Raw genomic sequence first — 21,589 nt, forward strand, 5'->3', positions numbered from 1 at the left:
CCACGTAAAGTCTCCTGTATGCAGATAGGGTTGGTCAATATCATGCAACAAAAGGCAGTGACTGTGCAAACTGTTTGTAAAAGTAAATGCTATGCTGGGAAAATGTTCAATTTCACATACTTACACATTTTTTCCACAGTACAAAAGAAAATTTTCCTGCAAAATGATGATTATTGAGTGCGATGAAAAATTTTGGGATGATGCTACTTGTTGCCGCCTTAAAATGATTTAACTAGGCTATCTGGGACAATTCTGAACCATGTCTCAGAAAGACACCTTTACTACCACTCCTAGTTTAATGTGCACCCTGCCCAGAAACACATACTGACCTTTAAAAAGTTCATTCAGAATAAAATTGAAAATGCAGAGAGCTTCTATTGTCTTAAAAAAAGTATTTTTTATTCGTCATCTCACTCATTTAAAATACCTGAACTTTGTACTTACTGATGCTTGTGTAAAGTGCCTTTTCAAGGAGTCATAAATGTGGCAGTAAAATAAGCAGTCTCACTCCAATGTCAATAATCTGAACAAAAGAGTAATTAGTTTGCTTTGCAAAGCCGTCGATTGGCCTGTTCGGCTGTCAGTCACTGGTTCAGCCACTTCTGGAGCAGTAAGAAGATGTGGTCACGGGCCAGAGCCAGCTGGGGGAGGTCCTCGCTCCTGGCAGGGTACATGTTGGCACAGTGGGCTGTTCCTGGATAAGACAAAAAAATATACAGGATAAAGCAGCGATAAACAGTACAAGTAAGATTTTCAGAGTTACGAGAACAATTATCCACCTAATAAAGTCAGAGTTGAACAAGTGAGCCATTGTTCTACTCTGAAACTGTTTCTTGGCTTCTGTGTGTTAAAAGCAATACAAATTTAATTCAGTCTTCTACTTGTGTGACTCAACAGATTCTAGACCTGCAAACACACTGATTAAAGAAGTTCCTGATTAAAGAAGTTCCTCAAAGGCTTCATGATGAACTGTGGTCAAAGGAGAGGTGTACCTTCGAGGCACCTGCTATAACTGCTGTACATAAACAAGAATAGACAAAACTGGACTTATTGTAATCAGATGTTTTGTACATTTGATTTTAGCTTAAAGAGGACCTAATATGCTTTAGTGTTTTGTGTAGCATTTTATGCATCTGTAAGGTCTGCAAAGTATAACAGCCCAAAGTCTAGGCCAAAAGAAGCTCTGTCTCCCTACAGACACAGCTCCTCAGCTGCCCAAAATGCATCGTCTGCATTCCTGCCTTTACAGCCGTAACTTGGTTACATCACTTTGTAACACATTAACACTATTGACGAGATATACCAGCAATCCATGTTTTCACTGTTATAAGATGGGGGGCGCTGTTACACATCTTGTGAAATAGAACAGCACTGCCATGTCCAAAAATAAACCAAGAAGAAGATCAGCTGGAAACCGGACAAAGATTCATCAGCTTGTAAACTGCACGAAAAGAAAAAGAAAAAGTTTACGGTTGCACAAGCCGTGGAGATGTTGATGGACTCAGACTCCGACACTTCCTGTTTTGATCAACATTCTGAATCCAATTTGGACAAAGAAGCAAACGAGTTTGGGGGGACAAAACGGGATCTCCATGACAGTGACAGGGACACACACAAGACGACCACAGAGGAGACGGAAACAACAGAACACTGAATGTGAGAACGTGTTCCGCTATACCTCAAAGAGAATATAATTTTTTAAGTATTATCTTTATTATTATTACTATTATTATTATTATTATTGTTATTTCTACAATTCAAACTGATGTAAGGAATTAAGGAAAAAAAATGTATATCTGAAACTGATTTTGACAAAAGTGCATTTTTCCTCAGCTTTTTGTCCGAAATGTTTTTTTTTGGGGTTTTTTTTTAATGAAAATGCACAAATTAAAGTGTTGAAAAAAAAAAAAAAAAGGAACAAAATAAGTGTGGTGTGTCCCGCACCACTGCCCCTCGTTGACCCCGTCAGCTTTTTTTGGCTGATTCATTAAGTTGAATCGGCAACAGCGGAGCCCATCAATGAATGATATCACTCTGATTGGCAGTTCAGCTCAGTGCAAGAAGTGAGGAAAGTAAACAAACAACAGAAGTCAAGAGGGAGTGAGACCAAAACAAACTTGTTCCATAAGGTCAAATTATTTTTCTTTAGCCATTTAGCTCTATAGCAGAAATGCTTCCTGACGGTTTCTGTTATTGCTCATTGGTGGACAGCAAATATGCTCTGTTCTTTCAACACTGGATTGTGTTGTTAATGCGCTAACTGGCTAACTAGCATCAAGACGGTCTTCCAGTTTCTCTTTTTAAATCTATCGCCATCTGCTGGTGTGGAGAGTCCTCTGGAGTCAGTTGGGTGTGTCAAGGCCTGTAGGCATTCTTTCTCACCTTTGATGAAAACAGCAGGGAGGTCAGGAGAGATGTCCTGGGTGACTCCCAAGGCGTGCCAGGGGTCTATGGACCCGTTGGGAAGAATTATTCTGGAGGAGCGGATGTCATAGGCACCGTAATACTCATTGGTTTGGGCCACGGCCTCTGCCAGCTGCTCAGCACTGACGTTGTAGAAGTCTGCACACTGTTTCACGTGATACCTAGATGAGGAAGCACAGATCAACAATGCAACGTCTAAGGAAACTGTAAAGAAAATGACCAATGGGGGGGACATAATAATGAGTTTATTACTGTACGCAGAGAGGAATGTTTGGTGTACTCACACAAGAGGGAAGCCAGTGAATGGTTGGTTGGGCGAATCGGTGCTCTGATAGAATCCAAATTCAGTGCAGGTCTGGTAGACCCACTGTCTCCCTGACAACACACACAATATTTTCCCAAGCTTGACAAATTCAGAAGTTATATATAAGCAAAAGCACTAATGACACAGAGAAGATAAAGTTTACAGTCAGTTTAAAATGGCTTCACACCCAAAATGTATTTACTTTCTGTTAGTCAGGCCCCAATTAAGAGAGGAAAGAGTGCAACTGAAACCCACAAGACAAGGGGGGGGGGGGGGGGGGAGTTTAATGCGGACACATCCCAGTGGCTTTTTAAGAGGCCACTTCCTGTTCCAGTGATCACCCTCCCTCCAGCCCTCCCACTCATGAAACTGAAGCTGGGAACTGGGACCACAGCCCAGGGCAAGGGCACAACATGGAATATAGAGAAGCCATTTTTGGTTAAACATGCAAAGTTGTTAGACAACATAATTACAAAAAACAGCATGCCCAATCTTAGCGTGGTCTATTTTCATCAGCAGAATGTCAAAACAAACACCCCTTGGTTGTTTAAAAGGTCCCATATTATGCTCATTTTAAGGTTCATACTTGTATTTTGTGTTTTTAATGAACATGTTTACACCCTTTAATGTTCAAAAAACAAATTGCTTTTCTTAAACTGTCTGCCTGAATATATGTCTATTCACCCTCTGTCTGAAATGCCCATCTCTTTAAGCCCCCCTCCTGAAAAAGTCCAGTCTGCTCTGATTGGTTACTCTTCCATGTCTCGGTGTATCTACACCATCATTGCAGCCAGGGGAATGACTGTAGTGGCACTGGAACACATTGCTTGGCAAAAGCTTGGAGGCCCTGCTTAATTCCTGTCAGCTGATGTCATTCATACAGATAGAATCACTGTGACGATGCGCTAACAACAACAGTGACTTCTGGGTAGAAAACTACCGGCATGGAAGCGAAACAATGTATTGCTGTAGACAGGGAAGAATGAAGTGTGAGATGGATCGGTGGTTTGATGTAGTGTCGGTAGTGATTCAGGCACTGCCCCGGACGTGAAGAGGGAGCTGAGCTGGAAGGCAAAGCTTTCGATTTACTGGTCCATCTATGTCCCAACCCTCACCTATGGTCATGAGCTCTGGATAATGACCCAAAGAATAGCCCCTTTTACACTGCCAGATTTTCGGCGAATGTTGGGCCGTTTTGCTGGCAAGCTGCGAGCGTTTAGACACACAGAGCCAGGTTGGCGAGTTGATCCGCCTTGTAGGCTAGACATATTGGCGGAACCATTTTAGTTTAAACAGAACGAGGTGCCCTTCCGCAACGTGAGGGGCTGTTGATGACTTGTGGGAGGAGCTGTTGATGACGCTGCACGTGCGAGCCACTGGCGGTGGATAAACAGGAAACAGCTGATAGCAGGAATTAGCGAGCAGCTAGTAGCAAGAGGGAAACGCAAACCTGACAGACACTGTAAAGATGAGCAACTGGGGAGACAAGGAATTGCCCTCGCAAATGAAGAGGCCATTAACCGTCAGATGACGGGGACGGTGAAGGACGGGCCGACTTATGAGAGAATCGCCGAAGGACTGACCAGCCGCGGCTTCCCTCCCACGTCACTGTTTACGTCACACGCTGAGCTACACGTTTTGTTACTTGCTCACACCCCCCATTGCCCCGAAAAAGGCGCATTCTGTATAAACAAAAGTATGCAGGCGGCATTTTGCTGCACTCCCCGATTTTGTTTTTATACTGCCAATGCTGAATTGGGCTTTCCTGCAAATTTGCACAATTCCTGTTAAGGCTAAAGAGAATGTGGATACAAGCGGCCGAAACAAGTTTCCTCCGTGGGGTGGCAGGGCTCAGCCTTAGAGATATGGTGAGGAGGTCAGACATCCAAAGGGAGCTCTGAGTAGAGCCGCTGCCCCTTCGCGCCGAAAGGGATCAGTTGAGGTGGTTCGGGCATCTGATCAGGATCCTCCTGGGCGCCTCCTGTTAGAGGTGTTCTGGGCACGACCCACTGGTAGGAGGCCCCCGGGGCAGACCCAGAACACACTGGAGGGATTATGTATCTCGTCTGGCCTGGGAACGCCTTGGGGTCCTCCAGGAGGAGCTGGAAAGTGTTGCTGAGGAGAGGGATGTCTGGGGTGCTTTGCTAGGCCTGCTGGCCCTGCGACCCGGCCCCAGATAAGCGGATGAAAATGGATGGATGGATATATAACACGATACCTGCTTTATTTTAAAAAAGACTTCTTACAACATGGGACCTTTAAAGCCTGATAAAACCTCTGGTGTAACGCTCCTAATTTAACTTTACCGCAAAAGGAAGAAAACATCATCGTGGGATTCTCACGTGACTTCAGGACTTTTTTAGTAGTTCCGTGATGTAATGCATTTTTGGTTTAACTACTTTGCCAGAACCTGCCTGGTTTATTTTTATTTAACCTTTCCTAAAAAAAGCCTTTCAACAACACCCAGAAATGGCTTTGCTACGTAATGACTGTCACCACATCCCACACTCAACACATAACCTGTCATGTTGTTGTGTTTCTTTCTGGTCTCCTGAGGCTTCTCATGATGGAGACATTGTGTTTCTGCCCCTGCTGCTATTGATTGCTCGTGTATTATTGTAAGGCTACAGTGGAAAAATGTCAGTGTGCCATCACATAGTCTTTGCCAGATATTCCTCGTCCTAAGAACAAAAACACACCACCAGACAGCCTACCAACAAAATGGACCCAAAAATACAAGGTACGTAAAAATAGCAGTTAGTTATTAAGGTGACATTTTAAAACAGAACCAACGTAAATAACCACGTCTGCACATACAAAAATACACATCCATACCCACCTCCTCCTGCAGCCGGCCCAACCCAAGATGTGTTAGTCATGTCTCTGAGGCAGTTACTGTAGCTGGCATCCAGGCATTTGATAAAGAAGGTGTCCATCATCAGGCGAGCCACAGCAACATAGCGGGCGTAAGGATCCCCGAGGGAGGTGTCGCCCATCATGCCACACAGCACCTTGATGGTGATGTTGGTGCCTATCACGCCCTAAATTGACACAACATAACACCCAAAAGATTAAAACAAATAATTAAGATGGTGTGACTTTTCTGATCACACTCTCAATAAATATTCACTCATTCATTTTCCATAACTGCTTATCCTGTTGGGGGTCGCAGGGGGCCGAAGCCTATCCCAGATAACATTGGGCAAGAGGCAGGGTACATCCTGGACTATCACAGGGCTGACACATGGGTCTGAAAAGGGCGCACGCCACTTACCACGGAAACGCTGTGATCTATAAAAACAGACTTGATGGGAGAAACTTTGACCCATGCTTACGAACATATTGGAGACAGGAAATTGGCGACGCAGATGGTGAGGTGGAAGCCTGATTTTAAAAACTGTCGAATATTTTTTGGCGCACGCCAATTTTGGCTTTTGTCTGTACATATATTTTTAGTATGGATCCTACGTGCGGTTTTATAAATGAGACCCCTGATGATGAATGGCAGTTTCAGAGAACCTTTCTGTGGGTACACAAGCCATTACGATAGGAGACATGAACTTGTACATACATGTTATTAAGTAATAAAATTGAAATTAAAATGAGTTTATTACTAGGAAATCACCCCATGAGTGGAAAATGGACTAAAGCAAAACTTCCACTTTGGGTTGTTCTGATCATAGTATATAGACTATACCATCAACTGCTGTAAATAAACTGAGAAACAATGCACACTGGAGTCATTCAATCACAAGATCCATTGTTCCTCTTTAAGTTTCCTCAAACTGTGACTCGTGGTGCATCGATTTTCCTTCCATACATTCTGCTAATACTGATAATAACTCTACTTTTTACATGTGGGCTGGGGTGTAGGTTATAACTTAGGGTTACCTATTACTGTTAAGATTTTTTTCCACATTGTGTTGATGGCACGATGGCGACATCAAGATTAATCAATGCCAGCAGAACAGCAACAGATAATTCAGTCAACTGATCGACTGACCAACAATTGAAGATAGTAACTGAACTCTGTGGTTGCAACAGGAGAGCAGAACCGCAGTCCACAAACCAATGGCCGACGTCACTGTCAGTGGCTACGTCCATTTTTTTATTCAGTCTATGAACCCAACTAAATAAACAAAATAAAAGACCCAACGACCTCAACTTCCTGATGATGCTACAAAAGAAAAGTCAGGGGATCACCAAAGTCAGTAGGTTCATCCTCTGGGGGCCATGAATATGCAAACTTTAATGGCAATTCATGCAATAGTGCAGATGATTCAGTCAACTGATCAATCGACCAACAGTTAAAGATAGTATCTGAACTGTGGTTGAAATAGGAGAGCTTATTTCTCAAAGCTGCGTTTCCCCTTGAGGCTGGCTCTAAGAGTACGGCAATCCCCACGTTGATATGCCTAACTTTAGAGCAGAAATAAACATGTTTACAGCCATGTTTATGTTTTTATACAGGACTTTTAAAACGCAGACCAAAGTGTCTCTGTCTCCTTCCTTCCCTCGACCTCTCTGGTGATGCTCTGTGCAGAAAGAAGATTAATAGCCTAAATAAATAAAAAGATTTAAATCATTTTCCAGCACTAGATTCATTAGAAAAGCCGACAGATGGAAAACAACTTGTAACTCCCCTCACAAAGATTTGTAACTGTGTCAAACTACAATGGATTTAGGCCTACTTGATACCTTTATAGTCATGTTATAGTTTAGTGTCTTCTGCTGCAAACCTTTAAACCTCTGTAGCTCCAGTGTTATTGTGCAAAAAGTTAACGTATAGCCCTGCTATTTATTTTACATCATTTTTCATTTACATGTTGTGCAGCTGTGTATTTTCAAATGGGGAAAAAATCATGTCTTTACATTTTATTTTGATCACAATCTGTTTTTATGGAAGCGCTCCTGATATCTCAAATGTGGCTCAACATTTTTGAACATTCTTTGTGAAGAGATCGCATCATAAGATGTTAGTGCTACAGTGCATAAAGAAATACGTGAGGTGAAAGGAAGAAGCTGGATGCCGTCCTGCAGAGCTTTCCCTCCACAATCACTAGACATGTGAATGCATCTCTGGCAGTTGATGGTAAACTGCAACGTTAAAGATCAGCTGTTAAGAGCGCTCATGGCAGCTTTTGGATAATTGCGGTGATCCTTCGCCTGTGTACCCACACACAATGTTCCTCAGAAATGCACTCTGGCTACTCAGTGGCACCAGTCCAACACTGTGGTTTTGCCCTTTCAGGTATAAACCTGTCTAAAACAAAATGTAGCAATGGCATGAGGGCTGGAGGAGTAAACAGTTGGCAGTGGTTAGTTGTTCTTCCGTGCAAAACGAAAGCCTTGTTAACTATAAATATGCCATGACTACTATCCCATCTGCATCTCCCTGCATCTTAAAGAGGAGCTGTTCTACAAGCTGTAGTGTTACATAATGTCCGTCCCTATTTTATAAAGCACCCCATTGATAACCCCTCGACTGTGAAGCCACCGCTCTGCCTCTTCTGATTGAGTTACACCTCGCTCCTAGTTCTTACCCAAATTCCTCAGTGGTACCTAAAACCTGGTAGTTTGCTCTATACCCAGCCCTTTGTGTCAGAGAGGCAGCTGTTGGCTGTGTTTGTCCGCTAGTGCTGTGGACTCCGTGGCCCACCGCTCCTCTCGGTTCTTTTATAAGCGTCTCTTTAGCTTGGGGCGACAGGAAACCAGAGAGACCACAGAGTCTTTTGTTACTTTTTCACATCAGCTTATTGGTAACCGGACTCACGTCTCCTCAAGGCACCAGGGGGACAGAGAGGGGATGGGATGGAAAAGGGGAGGGGAGAAGAGGGGTAAAATAAAATGTACCAAGAAACAAAAAGAAATGAGACAGACGTACAGTGTAACACGGACAGTAACGAATAATAAGGAACCCTGTTGTGAGGTGTGATGTGTGGACGACATCTCACCACAAAGGGACTTTTTTCGAGGGGCTGTAAGATTTTCCACAAGATTTGGACAAGAGTTCGGCAATATGATTCCATAAAACTAGTACAGAGATTTCTTTACAATTCAAATTGTACTTTGCAAGATTCAAGATTCCTGTAATTGTCCCCTAAAAAAAAAAAAAAAAAAGAAATGTTTTCGAGTACAGAAATTGCTGCACAGAAAAGACATGTCACAAAAGACATTTGACCTACAGCTAAGCTCACAATAGGACAATCTGTCCATCAGTTATCTAACTGAGCCGCCACACTCTTCTCTGCCCCCCAGTAGTTGCCTGTCAACAGGTTTAAAGAGGAACTCCACCAAATTCACACATCAGTCTGTTTACACGTATTAGGGAGTACAACTGCATGTGTGAAAAATGTTGTATAAAGCCTTCTGTGGCTCCAGAGGGAGATGCAAGTCTGATAAATGCCTTAAATGATGTCACTCGAGTCATAGTCGGCTGGGTCTGACGACCACAAGTTTGAAAATGAAGCAAATCTTAGGGTGTGGAGTTAGGAAGTAATGAGCTTACAGACCTCTGTAGCCTGTTCCTAAACTCTGCTTAAGGCTGGAGGCCTTATTAGCTGCAACTAGCATAACACTTGGTGGTCAAGTCACACTGCAGGTAATGAATGTCTGGAATAATAAAAAATACTCTTGCATTGATTTTGTCACTTATTCTTTTTCTGCTGGGGCCAAAGAAACGTCTCGCAAAGTAGAAAACAAATAAGTCCGCACACAAAGTAGCTCCCGTTGGGGCGTCGTTGGCTTAGTGGTAGAGCAGGCGCCCCATGTATAAGACTGTTGACACAGCAGCCGGGTTCGACTCCAGCCTGTGGCCCTTTGCTGCATGTCACTCCCTCTCTCTCTCCCCCCTTTCACGCTTGTTTGTCCTATCGATTAAAAGGCTTAAAAATGCCCGAAAAAATATCTTAACCGAAAAAATATCTTTAAAAAAAAAAAAAAAAAAGTAGCTCCTGTTTACAGTAGAAGGATTTCAATGCAGAGTGACGTTTCGAGTCACACAGCTCCTCCTCAGACATCTGATAAATGACAGAAAGGTGCCGTCTTAAATACTGATAGTGCTGTCTGAGTCAGTCATGCGACATGGCACACCTATTGCCCATATTCATAATAAAAATAAACCAAGAAAATATAAATATATACCTGTGTATCTCAATATCATACCAAAGCTACTTTTGATAAATATATAAGGGGAAAACATCAGCATGTACACATTGCACACATAATTCTGTAATATTTATATACTGCATATGTGGGATATAAAATGTAAACTGTAACGCTGACCAAATTCATTAGCTCACTCAGAGTTCAACACAATAGTGAACAGTTATGGGCATTGGCATCCCCTTGTCTTCTATTACCAGACCTTAGACTTGAAAAACGTGCATAACATATCTGCAAACACCAAAAGCTCTGACACTCTGAATAAAATGGAGGCTCTGATGGACTAAATTAACACTGCAAACTGAATCAGACCTCCCTCAGAGTTTCTTCCACCAATCACTCCACCTGATAATGACAGTTTCAGTCTCACCTCCCACTGTCATGGCATTAATATAACGTAAACCAGCAACATATTGTGCCATGTGTGGCAAAGTTCTCCTGGTTGTGTATTTTTTCCTCAGTGTCCAGTTTTATTCAGGCGCTCTTCCTCCTTCTGCTCACTGAGTTGTTATGACTGACTCTAGAGTGCTGCTAAAAATCTGACATCAGCCAGTTAGCGTCCACTCAGCACTGAATGATGTAATGCAGGTCGATCTATTGCAGATGTAGTCCATTAATATAATGGCTGTCTATGGGGAAACCATTAAACTAAATCAATTATCATGCAACATTTACACGTCATACTCAATTATTATCATCATCGTTACTATTGTCATGACTCTGAGCTTTAATGGAGGACTCTACTGTTATATATTGTTATTGTTATGTAGACTTTTTAATAACATGTGAGAGGAGTCTGAGACATACAATATCAGCACAAAATATGAGCGGCAATAATCAATCTAGTGTCACTCTTCCAAAGCCAAACAGTCAAATCCTACTTCCCACCTTCCAGTGCTCAGTCACAAGTATAATGTATATATCTTAGAAAAGGGGCTCCGCTCCTCTCATAGAGATACAGACAAAGTAAACAAGCAAGTGGCCCCAGGAGAAACCCTGGAGACCCTCTTACAGGCCAGTATCTCTGGGCCCCTCGCTGCTAAACAATGCAGGGTTTATTATGTTTCAGTGTACTGCTTTGGCTCTCAGTAACCCTCCTACACCTCATAGCTGTCTTCCACTCATCCAAGACTGGAGACTAGGTCAACCTCTGACCTACAAAGGCTCTAAACAATCTCTGCTGTGTCAGGTCAACATGCATAAATCATGTCATATCTGATATGATGTTTGTATAACAGATGACAATCATCACTGGAATACTTTCTCTGATCAGTGTATAAAAAATGCAACATGGCACAAGAACACAATTTTATTCCAGGTATCTCTAGTGTTCACTGTTTTTCTGCCACCAGTATGCGCGCAACTGCTGTGGCATAACTGTGACGTCCACTCAAAATTGATCTATACTGGACAGACTGTAAGCAGGGAGAAATGCTAGCTAGACTTAATGGTGATTTTATTACTTTTGGACAGGTGTTCTCCCCTCTCCCAGTCTTTATGCTAAGCCAGGGGTGTCTCAACTTTTTTTGATCGGGCTCAGATAAGATAATGTGAAAATACCTGGTGAGCCGGCTGCTTCTCGCATCATATAGGTTATTTAAAAAAAAAAAAAAAAATCACATACAAATGAGAGAAATGCAACTGTTTCATCTTTCAGTAAAGAAATATTCAACTTTCCACCGCTCCAGAAAGCAGCGACCCTCACTGTTGACTTTATGCTTATTTGCTTTGGCCATCTCTGATACTTAGAAGAAAATGTCTGCTGTTGCGTTACTGCTTGTTTGCTTGTTGCTGCCTGTTTATAAAAAAACATTCATCCACCTATTATTGTCTCATGATGGCCTGTTTACTGTTTGTACGCAATAAACACTTATTTTGGCATGAAAGTAACCAAAATTAAAGACAGCAGCTGCTGGCACATAATGTCAGCTGTTGGTTGGTGGTATGATGTTTTACTGTTTGGCACGTGTCTAGTCTCCCTCACCTCAAACCCCCTGTTGTCTTCATTGTACTGGACCACATCCATGAAGTTGCCAGCCAGCATTTCCAGGAAGTAGGCCGAGTCCATCTCTGTCTGGATCTGCAGTTTGGAACACAAGCTGGAGGGGGACAGGAGAGGAGGAAGGAGGAAGGTGGAGGAGAGAAAGTGAGGGGATAGGGAGGGAGATGAAGACGAGGTGAAGGAGGAGGGGGAAATCAGGGGATAATGGGGGTGGAGGAAGGGAGGGAAGGTGGGGGGGGGGGGGGGGGCAGAGAGGAAAATGGGAGGAAGGTTAGACCAGAGTGTGGTTTGGCTGCTGTACAGTGCATCATGTCACATCTTCTCTTTTCCTGTTTGATCAGGAAATAAAACCTCAGGCGAGTTCACTGAAAGTACAAAACTAGGCACCAGCGGTTGTTTAGACTAGAGCTGCATAAGATGTGATGTACAAGGTAAACATGGTGATACTCCTAAACATCAGTGTGTTAGCACTGTGAGTTCAACCTCATAGACTCTGAGTCTTGTTCTTTCACAGGCAGTGAGAGCCGGAACAGTTGATTTCACCTCTTAGTGGAGCAGCGATTCATTCAAAGTTTAATCCACTATCCACCATTAATTAAGTGCAATCCACTATTTTACATGTGCAACAGCTTGATACAAACTATTTTTTAACAACTTCTTTCCAGTTTTTTGAATGATTAAACTAAAGCTTACTCCTTGAGCAGAAAAAGCTTAAGGCCGCGTCCCACAGGGAGTCTTGTAGCGGTTACTGCGGGAATACGGGGCACCAGGGTCGTTGCTACAAGCCATCCGGTCCTTGTATAACCAAAGTGAAAGTTGTGTCCATATACTCTGCACAAAGTCAAACACATTCTTGGTGGGTGCTGGCTGTCACCAGGGTCCCTTATCACCAATTGTTTTTGTGATATTCATGGACAGGATCTCAAGGTGCAGCCGGGGGGGAGGAAGGGGTCCAGATTGGTGACCTCAGAATTGCATCTCTGCTGTTTGCAGATGATGTGGTTCTGTTGGCTTCAACGCACCATGACCTCCAGCAGGCACTGGGGTGGTTTGCAGCCCAGTGTGAAGCGGTTGTGATGACAGTCAGCACCTCCAGATCTGAGGCCATGGTTCTCTGCTGGAAAATGGTGGATCACCCCCTGTGGGTTGGGAGAGAGTTACTGCCTCAAGCAAGGGAGTTGAAGTATTTCTGGGTCTTGTTCATAAGTGAGGGTAGAATGGAGCGTGAGATGGAACTGCAGTGATGCGGGTGCTAGGCCTGACCGTCGTGGTGAAGAGGGAGCTGAGCCAGAAGGCGAAGCTTTCTATTTACTGGTTCATCTACGTCCCAACCCTCACCTACGGTTATGAGCTCTGGGTAGTGACCTAAGAATGAAATTGCGGATACGACACAAAATGAGTTTCCTCAGAAGAGTGTCTGGGCTCAGGTTTAGAGATAGGGTAAGGACCCTTGATATCCGGGGGGGAGCTCGGAGTACAGCTGCTGCTCCTTCACGTCGAAAGGGATCAGTTGAGGTGGTTCAGGCATCTGATCAGGATCCTCCTGGGCGCCTCCCGTCAAAGGTGTTCTGGGCACAACCAACTGATGGGAGGCCCCAGGCAGACCCAGAACACACTGGAGGGATTACATATCTTATCTGGCCTGGGAACGCCTCAGGGTCCACCAGGAGGAGCTGGAAAGTGTTGCTGGGGAGAGTGACGTCTGGAATACTCTCTCAGCCTGCTGCCCCTACGAACTGGCTTGGGATAAGCAATTGAAAATGGGTGAGTGGATGAATGGTATGTTGTCTGTTTTTTAACTTGTTTTAATGACTAACTGGAAACTGGTCTATCACTCCTAATCTTGTTGTATATTCTTGCATAATAACAGTAAAGGCTTTCTATTCTAATGGGTAACATCCTTTTCCCATAATTTTGTGTCTAAGTGGCTTATCGGAACAACAATTTTGGAAATTGGTCCAGTATTGTGTGAGACCAGAAACAGAGCTGAACACCAAACACACCAGACCCCATTAAAATAAACAGTAATTTAAGTGCATACAGAGCCAACATTATTTCACATCTGAATGGGTGAATTAAGGTTTTTTTCCAATCACATCAAAGTTGCTGAGTGTTGGAACAGTAGACAGACGAACCAGGACAGCTTTTTTGAGTTTTATTTTGCTTCTGTTAACTTTGAATGATGTGTGTTTCACAGTGATAAAATGACTGTTTATTTAAATAGAGTCTTGTGGGTTTGATGATAGTGATATCAGAGCTTTTTCTGGTGAAACAAAAAGGATCTTACTCTTCGACAAAGTGGTTGACGGCCTCTGTAGGGATCCTTCTGTAATGTTGTCAGACACTTATAATAATAATAATCTGAGCTGTCAGTGGCAAACACAAACCCTTTTAATGGACATACACTGACGGTGGTCAGTGGCCTGCAGGGATTACAATGCAGTCTGTTTGGGCTCTCGCTCAATATTGGATCAGATTCAAAAATTGTTTTCACTTAAACACTAAAACAAGAGGAAATAGGGTCCAGATTAAAAATTGATCCTTTTATTGTACGTTGATTAGGGTCATCTGTCAATGGACAGTAAATAGGTGCAGTATCATTGTGGAGATGACAGTGTTTGTTATACTATACTTGTCATAGACGTAGACGGGCGTACACACGTGTCTGTGGAAAAAGACAGAGTTGGTAAATTACAGCTTCCCTGACTGTCTGTCGGACCTCTACTCCGGTAAATTTAGGCAACATGATGTCGTGACCCGCTGATTTTAGAAACAAAGCATGTGTACATGAGTTTGTGTGCAGATACTTCCTTCATGATGACACTGTGACGCAAGTATTGTATCCTCTGAGGCATTGTGGTTTGGAAACTGTACAAGCCTCAAAACCACCTTTGTGACCTTTGTGTGTTTGTGCCTGCATGAGGACATGTCTGCATCTACGGCCCGAATGATCTGCAGGAAGCCAAAATAATAGATGTCCAATGTGGTCAGGGCAGAACAGCGTGGCTCCATGACAGTATTAGTTCTGTGAGACTGACCGCACCGTTTATTCATCATGTTGACTGACCTTACAGTCTCTATAACAACCTAAAATACGCAAATATAAAACAACACAGAGACAGCTGTGATGACTGCAGACGTAGTGCAAGCATGCTAAGAATAATGTCATGTCTGAAACTGCAAACAATGAAAGAAAATTAGGAAACTGATGTAGCAAGGGGCTGAGAAAATGTCCCCATAAAAATAAAGACACTTCTGTTTGAGTAGAAGCTGTCCATTTAGACCATGTAACACTAAAGCTATCAATTTGAACTTAATAATACATAATAATAGACACAATAACGGTGAGTAGAACGTGATTAAAATGTGAAAAATCTCATCAATTCTTAAACAAGCAGATGTAAACAAGCTGGATGGTACACGTCCTGTAAAAAGGGGATGTCACGACTGCAGCTGGCTTCTTTTCTCATACTGTAATTCTGCTATCTGCCCATTGTACTCCTCTCTGGAGCAGGTCCGACATTCCAGAGTCCCAGGCTCACTCCAAAAAGGCTGGAGGGACACTCATGAAGCCGTAACAGGACCTGACTCAAAGCAGAGAACCAAGACAACCCCAGCTGCTCTTTGAACCTCTCACACAGCTCCAGGTATCACTGTAGTCCACCTGTACTCCAACTGGCGCCATAGATGCTCACATGTAATGGTGCCGTGTCACACGCAGCACGGCTCACTGTGTGCAAACCAGCAGATTTAAAGGAATAATTTGGGGAAATATCTTTATTTTCTTTTTTTGCTGGAAGTTAGATGAAACTAGTTTCACTCTGCACAGTGAAAATGAAGCTAAAACCAAAAGCAAGTTAGCTAAGCTTGCTCCTCACAAAATCCAAAGTGTATTGAATTTGTGGTTTTATGTCACTGCTAGGTCGCCAGGCAACCAGCAAAGACTCCAGGATGTCAACGCGCCTGGTGAAGAAATAGTCCAGAAAGAAGAAGCAATAATTTATCAATCTCTGAGGGAAATTCAATCTTTTCACTCTGTTGTCATACACACACACCTGAAATACACACACATGCACAAACAGGAGATGTCGGAGCGAGGGGCTGCCTGTGGACAGGCGCCCCGAGCAGTTGCGCTTTTCTAGTCTTCCAACCACTCAAAGCACTTTCACACTACATGTCACATTCACCTATTCACACACATAGTCAGACACTGGTGGCCTTCATACATGGTGCCAGAGAGGTGCCACCTCTCACACACACACACCGATACTTAGACATGCGGACTGGTGGATCGAACCGCCGATCTTCCAGTTAGTGGACAACCTGCCCCACCTCTGAGCCATAGCCACCCCAGTCCATGCTTCATATTTGGTCTGGACGGGGACTTGAGCTAGTGACCCTCGGGTTCCCAGACCAAGTCCCTATGGACTGAGCAACTGCTGCCCCAGTTGTGTGTTTCCACTAGGGCTGCAACTGACGATTACTGTCATTATCAATTAATCTGCCTATTGTTGTCTTAATTAACTGTTTTTATCAAAACGTCAGAAAATTGTTAGAAATGCCCCACACTATTCCCCAGAGCCCAAGGTGACGTCTTCAAATTGTATGTTTAATCCGACCACCGTCCAAGATCTAAAGCCATTCAGTTTTTTTCATCAGATATGACAAAGAAAAGCCTCAAACTCTCTCACTGGAGAAGCAAGAAACCCAAATACCACGCCAAGCAGTTCATTTTTTTTATAGAAGTTCTTTGGATGTATAAAAGCGGGTTGTTGGCTACCTCAGATTATGTGTCTACTCCTCCATTACCCTGCAAATTACTCATATTCCTTTAGTCTGTAAGGGTCCTCAAAGGGGTCCTGTCTTTTCTATATATGTATGTGCACATAAACTAAACTAAATCTAAACTAAATGATAATTCAATTGTCAAAACTATTGCCAGTTAATTTTCTGTTGGTCAACTAATCAATGAACCAACTACTCGTTGTTCCAGTCATCATGGATCAGTGAACTGAAGAGGTACTGACAGGTGGATTTCATTAACTTTGTGGTGTTAAGAACCAGGGTTGTGTGCTGAGCTAACCTGCTGCTGGCTGTAGCTTCATATTCAATCGACATATATGAGTGGTACTCTCGGCAAGAAAGCAAAAAAGCCTCTTCCCCAAAATGTCAAACTTCTGCTTTACGACTGTACACATATATGCACATAATCTCATGATTGTCCCAAAACTACAACAACTATTCCTGGACAGTTACGACAGCTGACTTTCATCAGCCCTGCAGCACTGATTGAGCTCACGACACCCTTCCCTCATGACAAAAGTAACTCTTAAAATACATGCACTGTGGTCATTTTCTGTGATCTGGTGTAATTAATGATAAAAATCGTGACTACATTTTAATTTTCCGCTCCCAGACCCTGACAATGTGCATGCTGACTCACTGTTGTGGCTTACTGGAACACTTAAAGTGGAACAGACCCATTGTTAATGCTGGAAATTACACATGTGCCTCTCCCACCTTCACACGTCCAAATATCTGCTGAGGAAAAGGTCAGTTGAAACTTTGTACGCTCACTCAGTCTGTCTGGTTCGACCTCTGCTCAGGTTGAGGATGGGTGGAGGCTGGGACGTTACTGAGGTCACCAAACTTTATAAACTAATAGGACTGGTAAAGGTGTGAGCTGCTCTCCCCCAAGTGCATCAAAAGTAAGAGAAGAATTTTTGGAGTGCCGTCCTGTGTATCAGTATCTTCGGGTTTTGAAGTGTTGGTTGGACAGAACACGTAATCTGGAGACTTCATCTTACGCTCTGGGAAATTTTAACAGGCACATTCACTAGTTTTTGGAATAAAACTGTGAGTTACAGCTGTAGAATCTCATCAAGGTTATTAGCATGTGCTGTATAATGGTTGGGAGAGAGTTCCTGCCCCAAGCGAGGGAGTTCAAACATCTCAAGGTCTTGTTCACAAGTGATGGCAGAATGGAGCGTAAGATGGATCAGCGGTTTGGTGTGGCGTCTGCAGTGATGTGGGCGCTTATGTGAAATTCCCACCCTCATTCATCACAAGATAATCAAAGAGAAATGATTTTTCATGGTTAGCTGGTTGAGAGCACAACATGGAGTTCATTATGTGATATTTGTCTGCCAGATTTTTTAAGATGCACCATCAAAGGCCTTGGTCTGCTTTGGTACATTTGGGGATAGAGAAGATTTGGGTCGCAGAGAGTTTACTGTACTTGAAGTCTTTGGTGATGTTGTCGTAGGTCTTGGGGTCCTTCAGGAGCTCCACGAGGGTATCTGAAGCCTTCTTCACCATCAGTGGGCACTCTGCGTTCTCTGAGGCCAGCGAACGCCACACAACCTCCAAGTACTCTGGCAAAACATAAAGACAAAGGGAGGGGTGGACACTTAAACCTGGGCTGCTATAAAAAGACCACAATAATACACAGTAACCCTGCTTAAACATACAGGACTATTCTGAGGCGCTGTGAAAGCACCAATTCATCTTGAGAAGAACTCGTGATCCCAGCTCCAGTCAAGTGCTTGAGAAAGTATTTGTTTTAAAAAGGTCTCAGTGAGGTTAAAAGTGAAATGATGAGTCTCAACCAAAGTGAATTTCACAGTTTATGAAACTGGTCTCAGAAGAGAAAGTCCACATTACAAAATCCTGGAATATTTCCTCTCTGAATGAGAGCCAACCTCTTACTGGTAATAATGCTGACTAACTGCTGTGATGTTTGGGGGGAAATAATAACTCTCTGGTGCCACGGACCATCTGTGTGTTTGGTCTCGGATACTTGAATGTGGTCTGAATGTGTGTGATAGCGTTGCAGAGGTAGCGTTGGTGTGTGGGTGGGACGGCGCAGGTCCATGTTCAAAGCTACTCTGACCTCGATTCCCGCCTGCAGCAGATCCGGAGGAAAACAACAGGCTGAGCCAAACACAACACAGACGCAGATAGAGAGTGAAGCCTTCCTCATCTTTGATCTGTCTGGGACTCTTAACGTCCAACACACTCAACAACAACTGGAAAATTGCAGTTAACTTCTGTCATTAGAAGAACGCAGTGTAGAGATGAGTGTTTGATGCATTATGTAAATGATACAATTAAACAGGCTGAAGTCGCCCTTTATGTGTGTAGTTTATTTTCTGGCAGCAAGTAGAACTTAAATTCCCTGTTTTTTAGTTTGGCATTCATTCATTCATTTTCTGTAACTGCTTATCCTGTTAAGGGTCACGGGTTGCTGGAGCCTGTCCCAGCTGCCATTGGGCAAGAGGCGGGATACACCCCAGACAACCATTCACACTCACATTCACACCTACGGACAATTTAGAGTCACCAATTAACCTGCATGTCTTTGGACTGAGGGAGGAAGCTGGAGCACCTGGAGGAAACCCACTCTGACACAGGGAGAACACGTAGGTTTGAAACCCCCACCCTGGGTACGAACTAGGACCCTCTTGCTCTGAGGCGACAATTCTAACCACTGCACCACCATGCCATCAGAGTTATATCTTTATCTTTATCTCATATATCTTGATAAGATGACAGTGAAAACCAGTAGGTGTGTGTTATGTCTTCATACCTGGGAAGTTAACAGTAGCATAAACCGGTGCACTCGTAGCCACAGAGGCATGGACCAGGTGAGGATACTTCAGCCTGAACCAAGCAGCAAGAGACCCCGGGTACGACCCACCGAACACGACCCACTTCCTGTTGGTCAGCCCTCGAGCCTGCGCCATCACGGTGCGGAAGTGTGCCAGGTCAGCCAGCGCCTGACGGCTGCTGAGGAAACGCAGGTTGTCTGTGCTGAGGTCACTGAATGGAGAGAAGAGAGAGGCTTAATTTAAACACTGACACTGAGGTCTTCACATCATTCAGCCTGACCAGTAAGACCTGTTCTGAATGCAGGGCTGCCATCTAGTGGTGTAACAGCTGCACCTGCTTCAGCTGCTGCACACAGGAAGCACATGAAGCTTGTGCCCTTTTGTTGATCCCACAGTTTTGTGGAAGTAGTGCTGCTGAAACCTCTATCGCTGCTCTTAATTTGAGGGTGACATAATGGCTGCCCTTTGGCACGGGTCATACTGTACAGTGATACTTCCTCTATCCCAGCTGGGAAACTATTTCTATTTTACAGTCTGTGGCGACGCTACAGTGTGACGAATCAAACCGACAGGGTGAAGAGACCAGAACCAGCTTTTACAAAGACAAACTTTTGATCATATTCACTGAAACTGTCTCCATATTCACACAGTGTTACATGAGACAGATAGTCTAAAATAATGTTCCTCCACCACTTCCTTCTCATAGTGGAACTTGAATCCACCACAGCTGTACGAAGACAACCAATCAGAGCCGAAGACTCTCTAAAGCAGCCGTCGATCATGTCAGTCACTGCTGTGACCTTTTGATGCTGTTATTACGTGCCACCTCTCGTTGTCACCTTCCTGCTCAAACACACCAAAGAAGAAAAAGCTCCAGAGTTCAATAAACAGATCTACAAGGATACTCCTTGCTGTGGCACAACCCTGCAATCCTTATTGGGAAAAACACTGTCTATTGGAAGCAGTGGCATTCCCGTGGTTTATGCACCACTGGATTCATGCATGCCCAGAAAATAATATATATTTGCCAAGCCTTTAAAAACAATAAAAGCTTGAATCAAAAAAAAAAAGAATTAACTGATCTAAACAGACTTGGAGTGAACACACCCTCATACAAGGTCAAGACTTGAAGGTCAAACGGACATGGTTGGGTGACTCCCTCCATAGAAGCGATGTTCCAGCATCAAGCAAAGAGCTCCCAGTTTCTCAGCATACGTGAGCCAGGTGCCGGACTGCATCCAGGCTGGATTGGCCGGACCCTCTCCTCCTATCATCAGGAACACTGGACCGCCTGGTCTGTAGAAGGCTTCATTTACAAAGTACCTCTGAGGGGGAAAATAGAGAGAGTGTTTACAGTAGGAAAATATGTATCAGAGGTCAGGGCTGCATCAAAATATCTGTAGTCAGGTGAGCAGGTGCACACTGACACACTTCACTGTGCTGCATGTGATCATACACTGACTACATTTATAATGCTTTGTCCTGAGCAATGACTAGCTTTCTCTGGTCACTTCAAACCCTTGTAGGAAACACAAACTCATAACCAGACTTACCTGCTTCCACTCTCTGGTGTCTGCTCCATTGAAGTGATCCAGTTTCTGAGTGAACCACTGCTGCTCAAACACAGCTCTCTGGTTGGTTTCCTGCTCCCGACTGAACCTCCTGAAGCCTTTAAACTGTCCCTCTCCATCAACAAGCACAGACAACAACAACAACACAAACAAGGTGACGTTACACACAAACAACCCAAACCTCTGCAGAGCCATGTTGGTGTGCACAGGGAAGCAGACAGGAACATGTGATTCAGTTCCATGGGGTCATATGACTTCTTCTTCTGCTATTTTAAGTGACTCGCAAAACATAGGAGATATTAGTTCTTCCGCATTTTCACGCACCACATGTATGATACTTTTTGTTTTCTTGCGTGAACATAGTTAAGTTATATTATTAGTTTTATTAAATTCAAATTTTCTAAAAAATGTCTTATATGTCCGTACGTGTCACTACAACAACCTGTTTTAAAATATGGCCCTAAATGCATCGTGGATGCCTAAATAGCAGTTTAAAATTGTAGTTTTCCTGTGA

General features: G+C 43.5%; 1 protein-coding gene across 1 annotated transcript; it reads right to left on the minus strand.

Moving 5' to 3' along the window:
* Window positions 1-372: 372 nt before the first annotated feature.
* prss16 (serine protease 16) lies at window positions 373-21,305 on the minus strand. Its single transcript, XM_050065699.1, has 9 exons — window positions 21,058-21,305; window positions 20,648-20,829; window positions 19,483-19,715; window positions 18,133-18,268; window positions 11,877-11,991; window positions 5,568-5,769; window positions 2,709-2,799; window positions 2,383-2,585; window positions 373-694 (listed from the first exon to the last, which is right to left on the minus strand). Exons 1-9 carry the CDS (start codon window positions 21,268-21,270, stop codon window positions 585-587), a joined length of 1,485 nt encoding a protein of 494 aa, XP_049921656.1. The 5' UTR covers window positions 21,271-21,305; the 3' UTR covers window positions 373-584.
* Between the last annotated feature and the right edge of the window lie 284 nt (window positions 21,306-21,589).

This window comes from Epinephelus moara, chromosome 2 (assembly GCF_006386435.1).
Source record: "Epinephelus moara isolate mb chromosome 2, YSFRI_EMoa_1.0, whole genome shotgun sequence".
NCBI classification, from domain to species: Eukaryota; Metazoa; Chordata; class Actinopteri; order Perciformes; family Serranidae; genus Epinephelus; species Epinephelus moara.

Excerpts from the sequence above, each read along its gene's own strand:
- prss16 (XM_050065699.1), bottom strand. The coding sequence starts at position 21,270 with ATGGCTCTGCAGAGGTTTGGGTTGTTTGTGTGTAACGTCACCTTGTTT. Across the intron at positions 11,992-18,132 it reads AACATCACCAAAGACTTCAA|CTTGTGTTCCAAACTGCAGA; the intron begins GTACAGTAAACT and ends GTCCCCCTCCAG. Across the intron at positions 2,586-2,708 it reads TTCACTGGCTTCCCTCTTGT|GTATCACGTGAAACAGTGTG; the intron begins GTGAGTACACCA and ends TTCCTCATCTAG.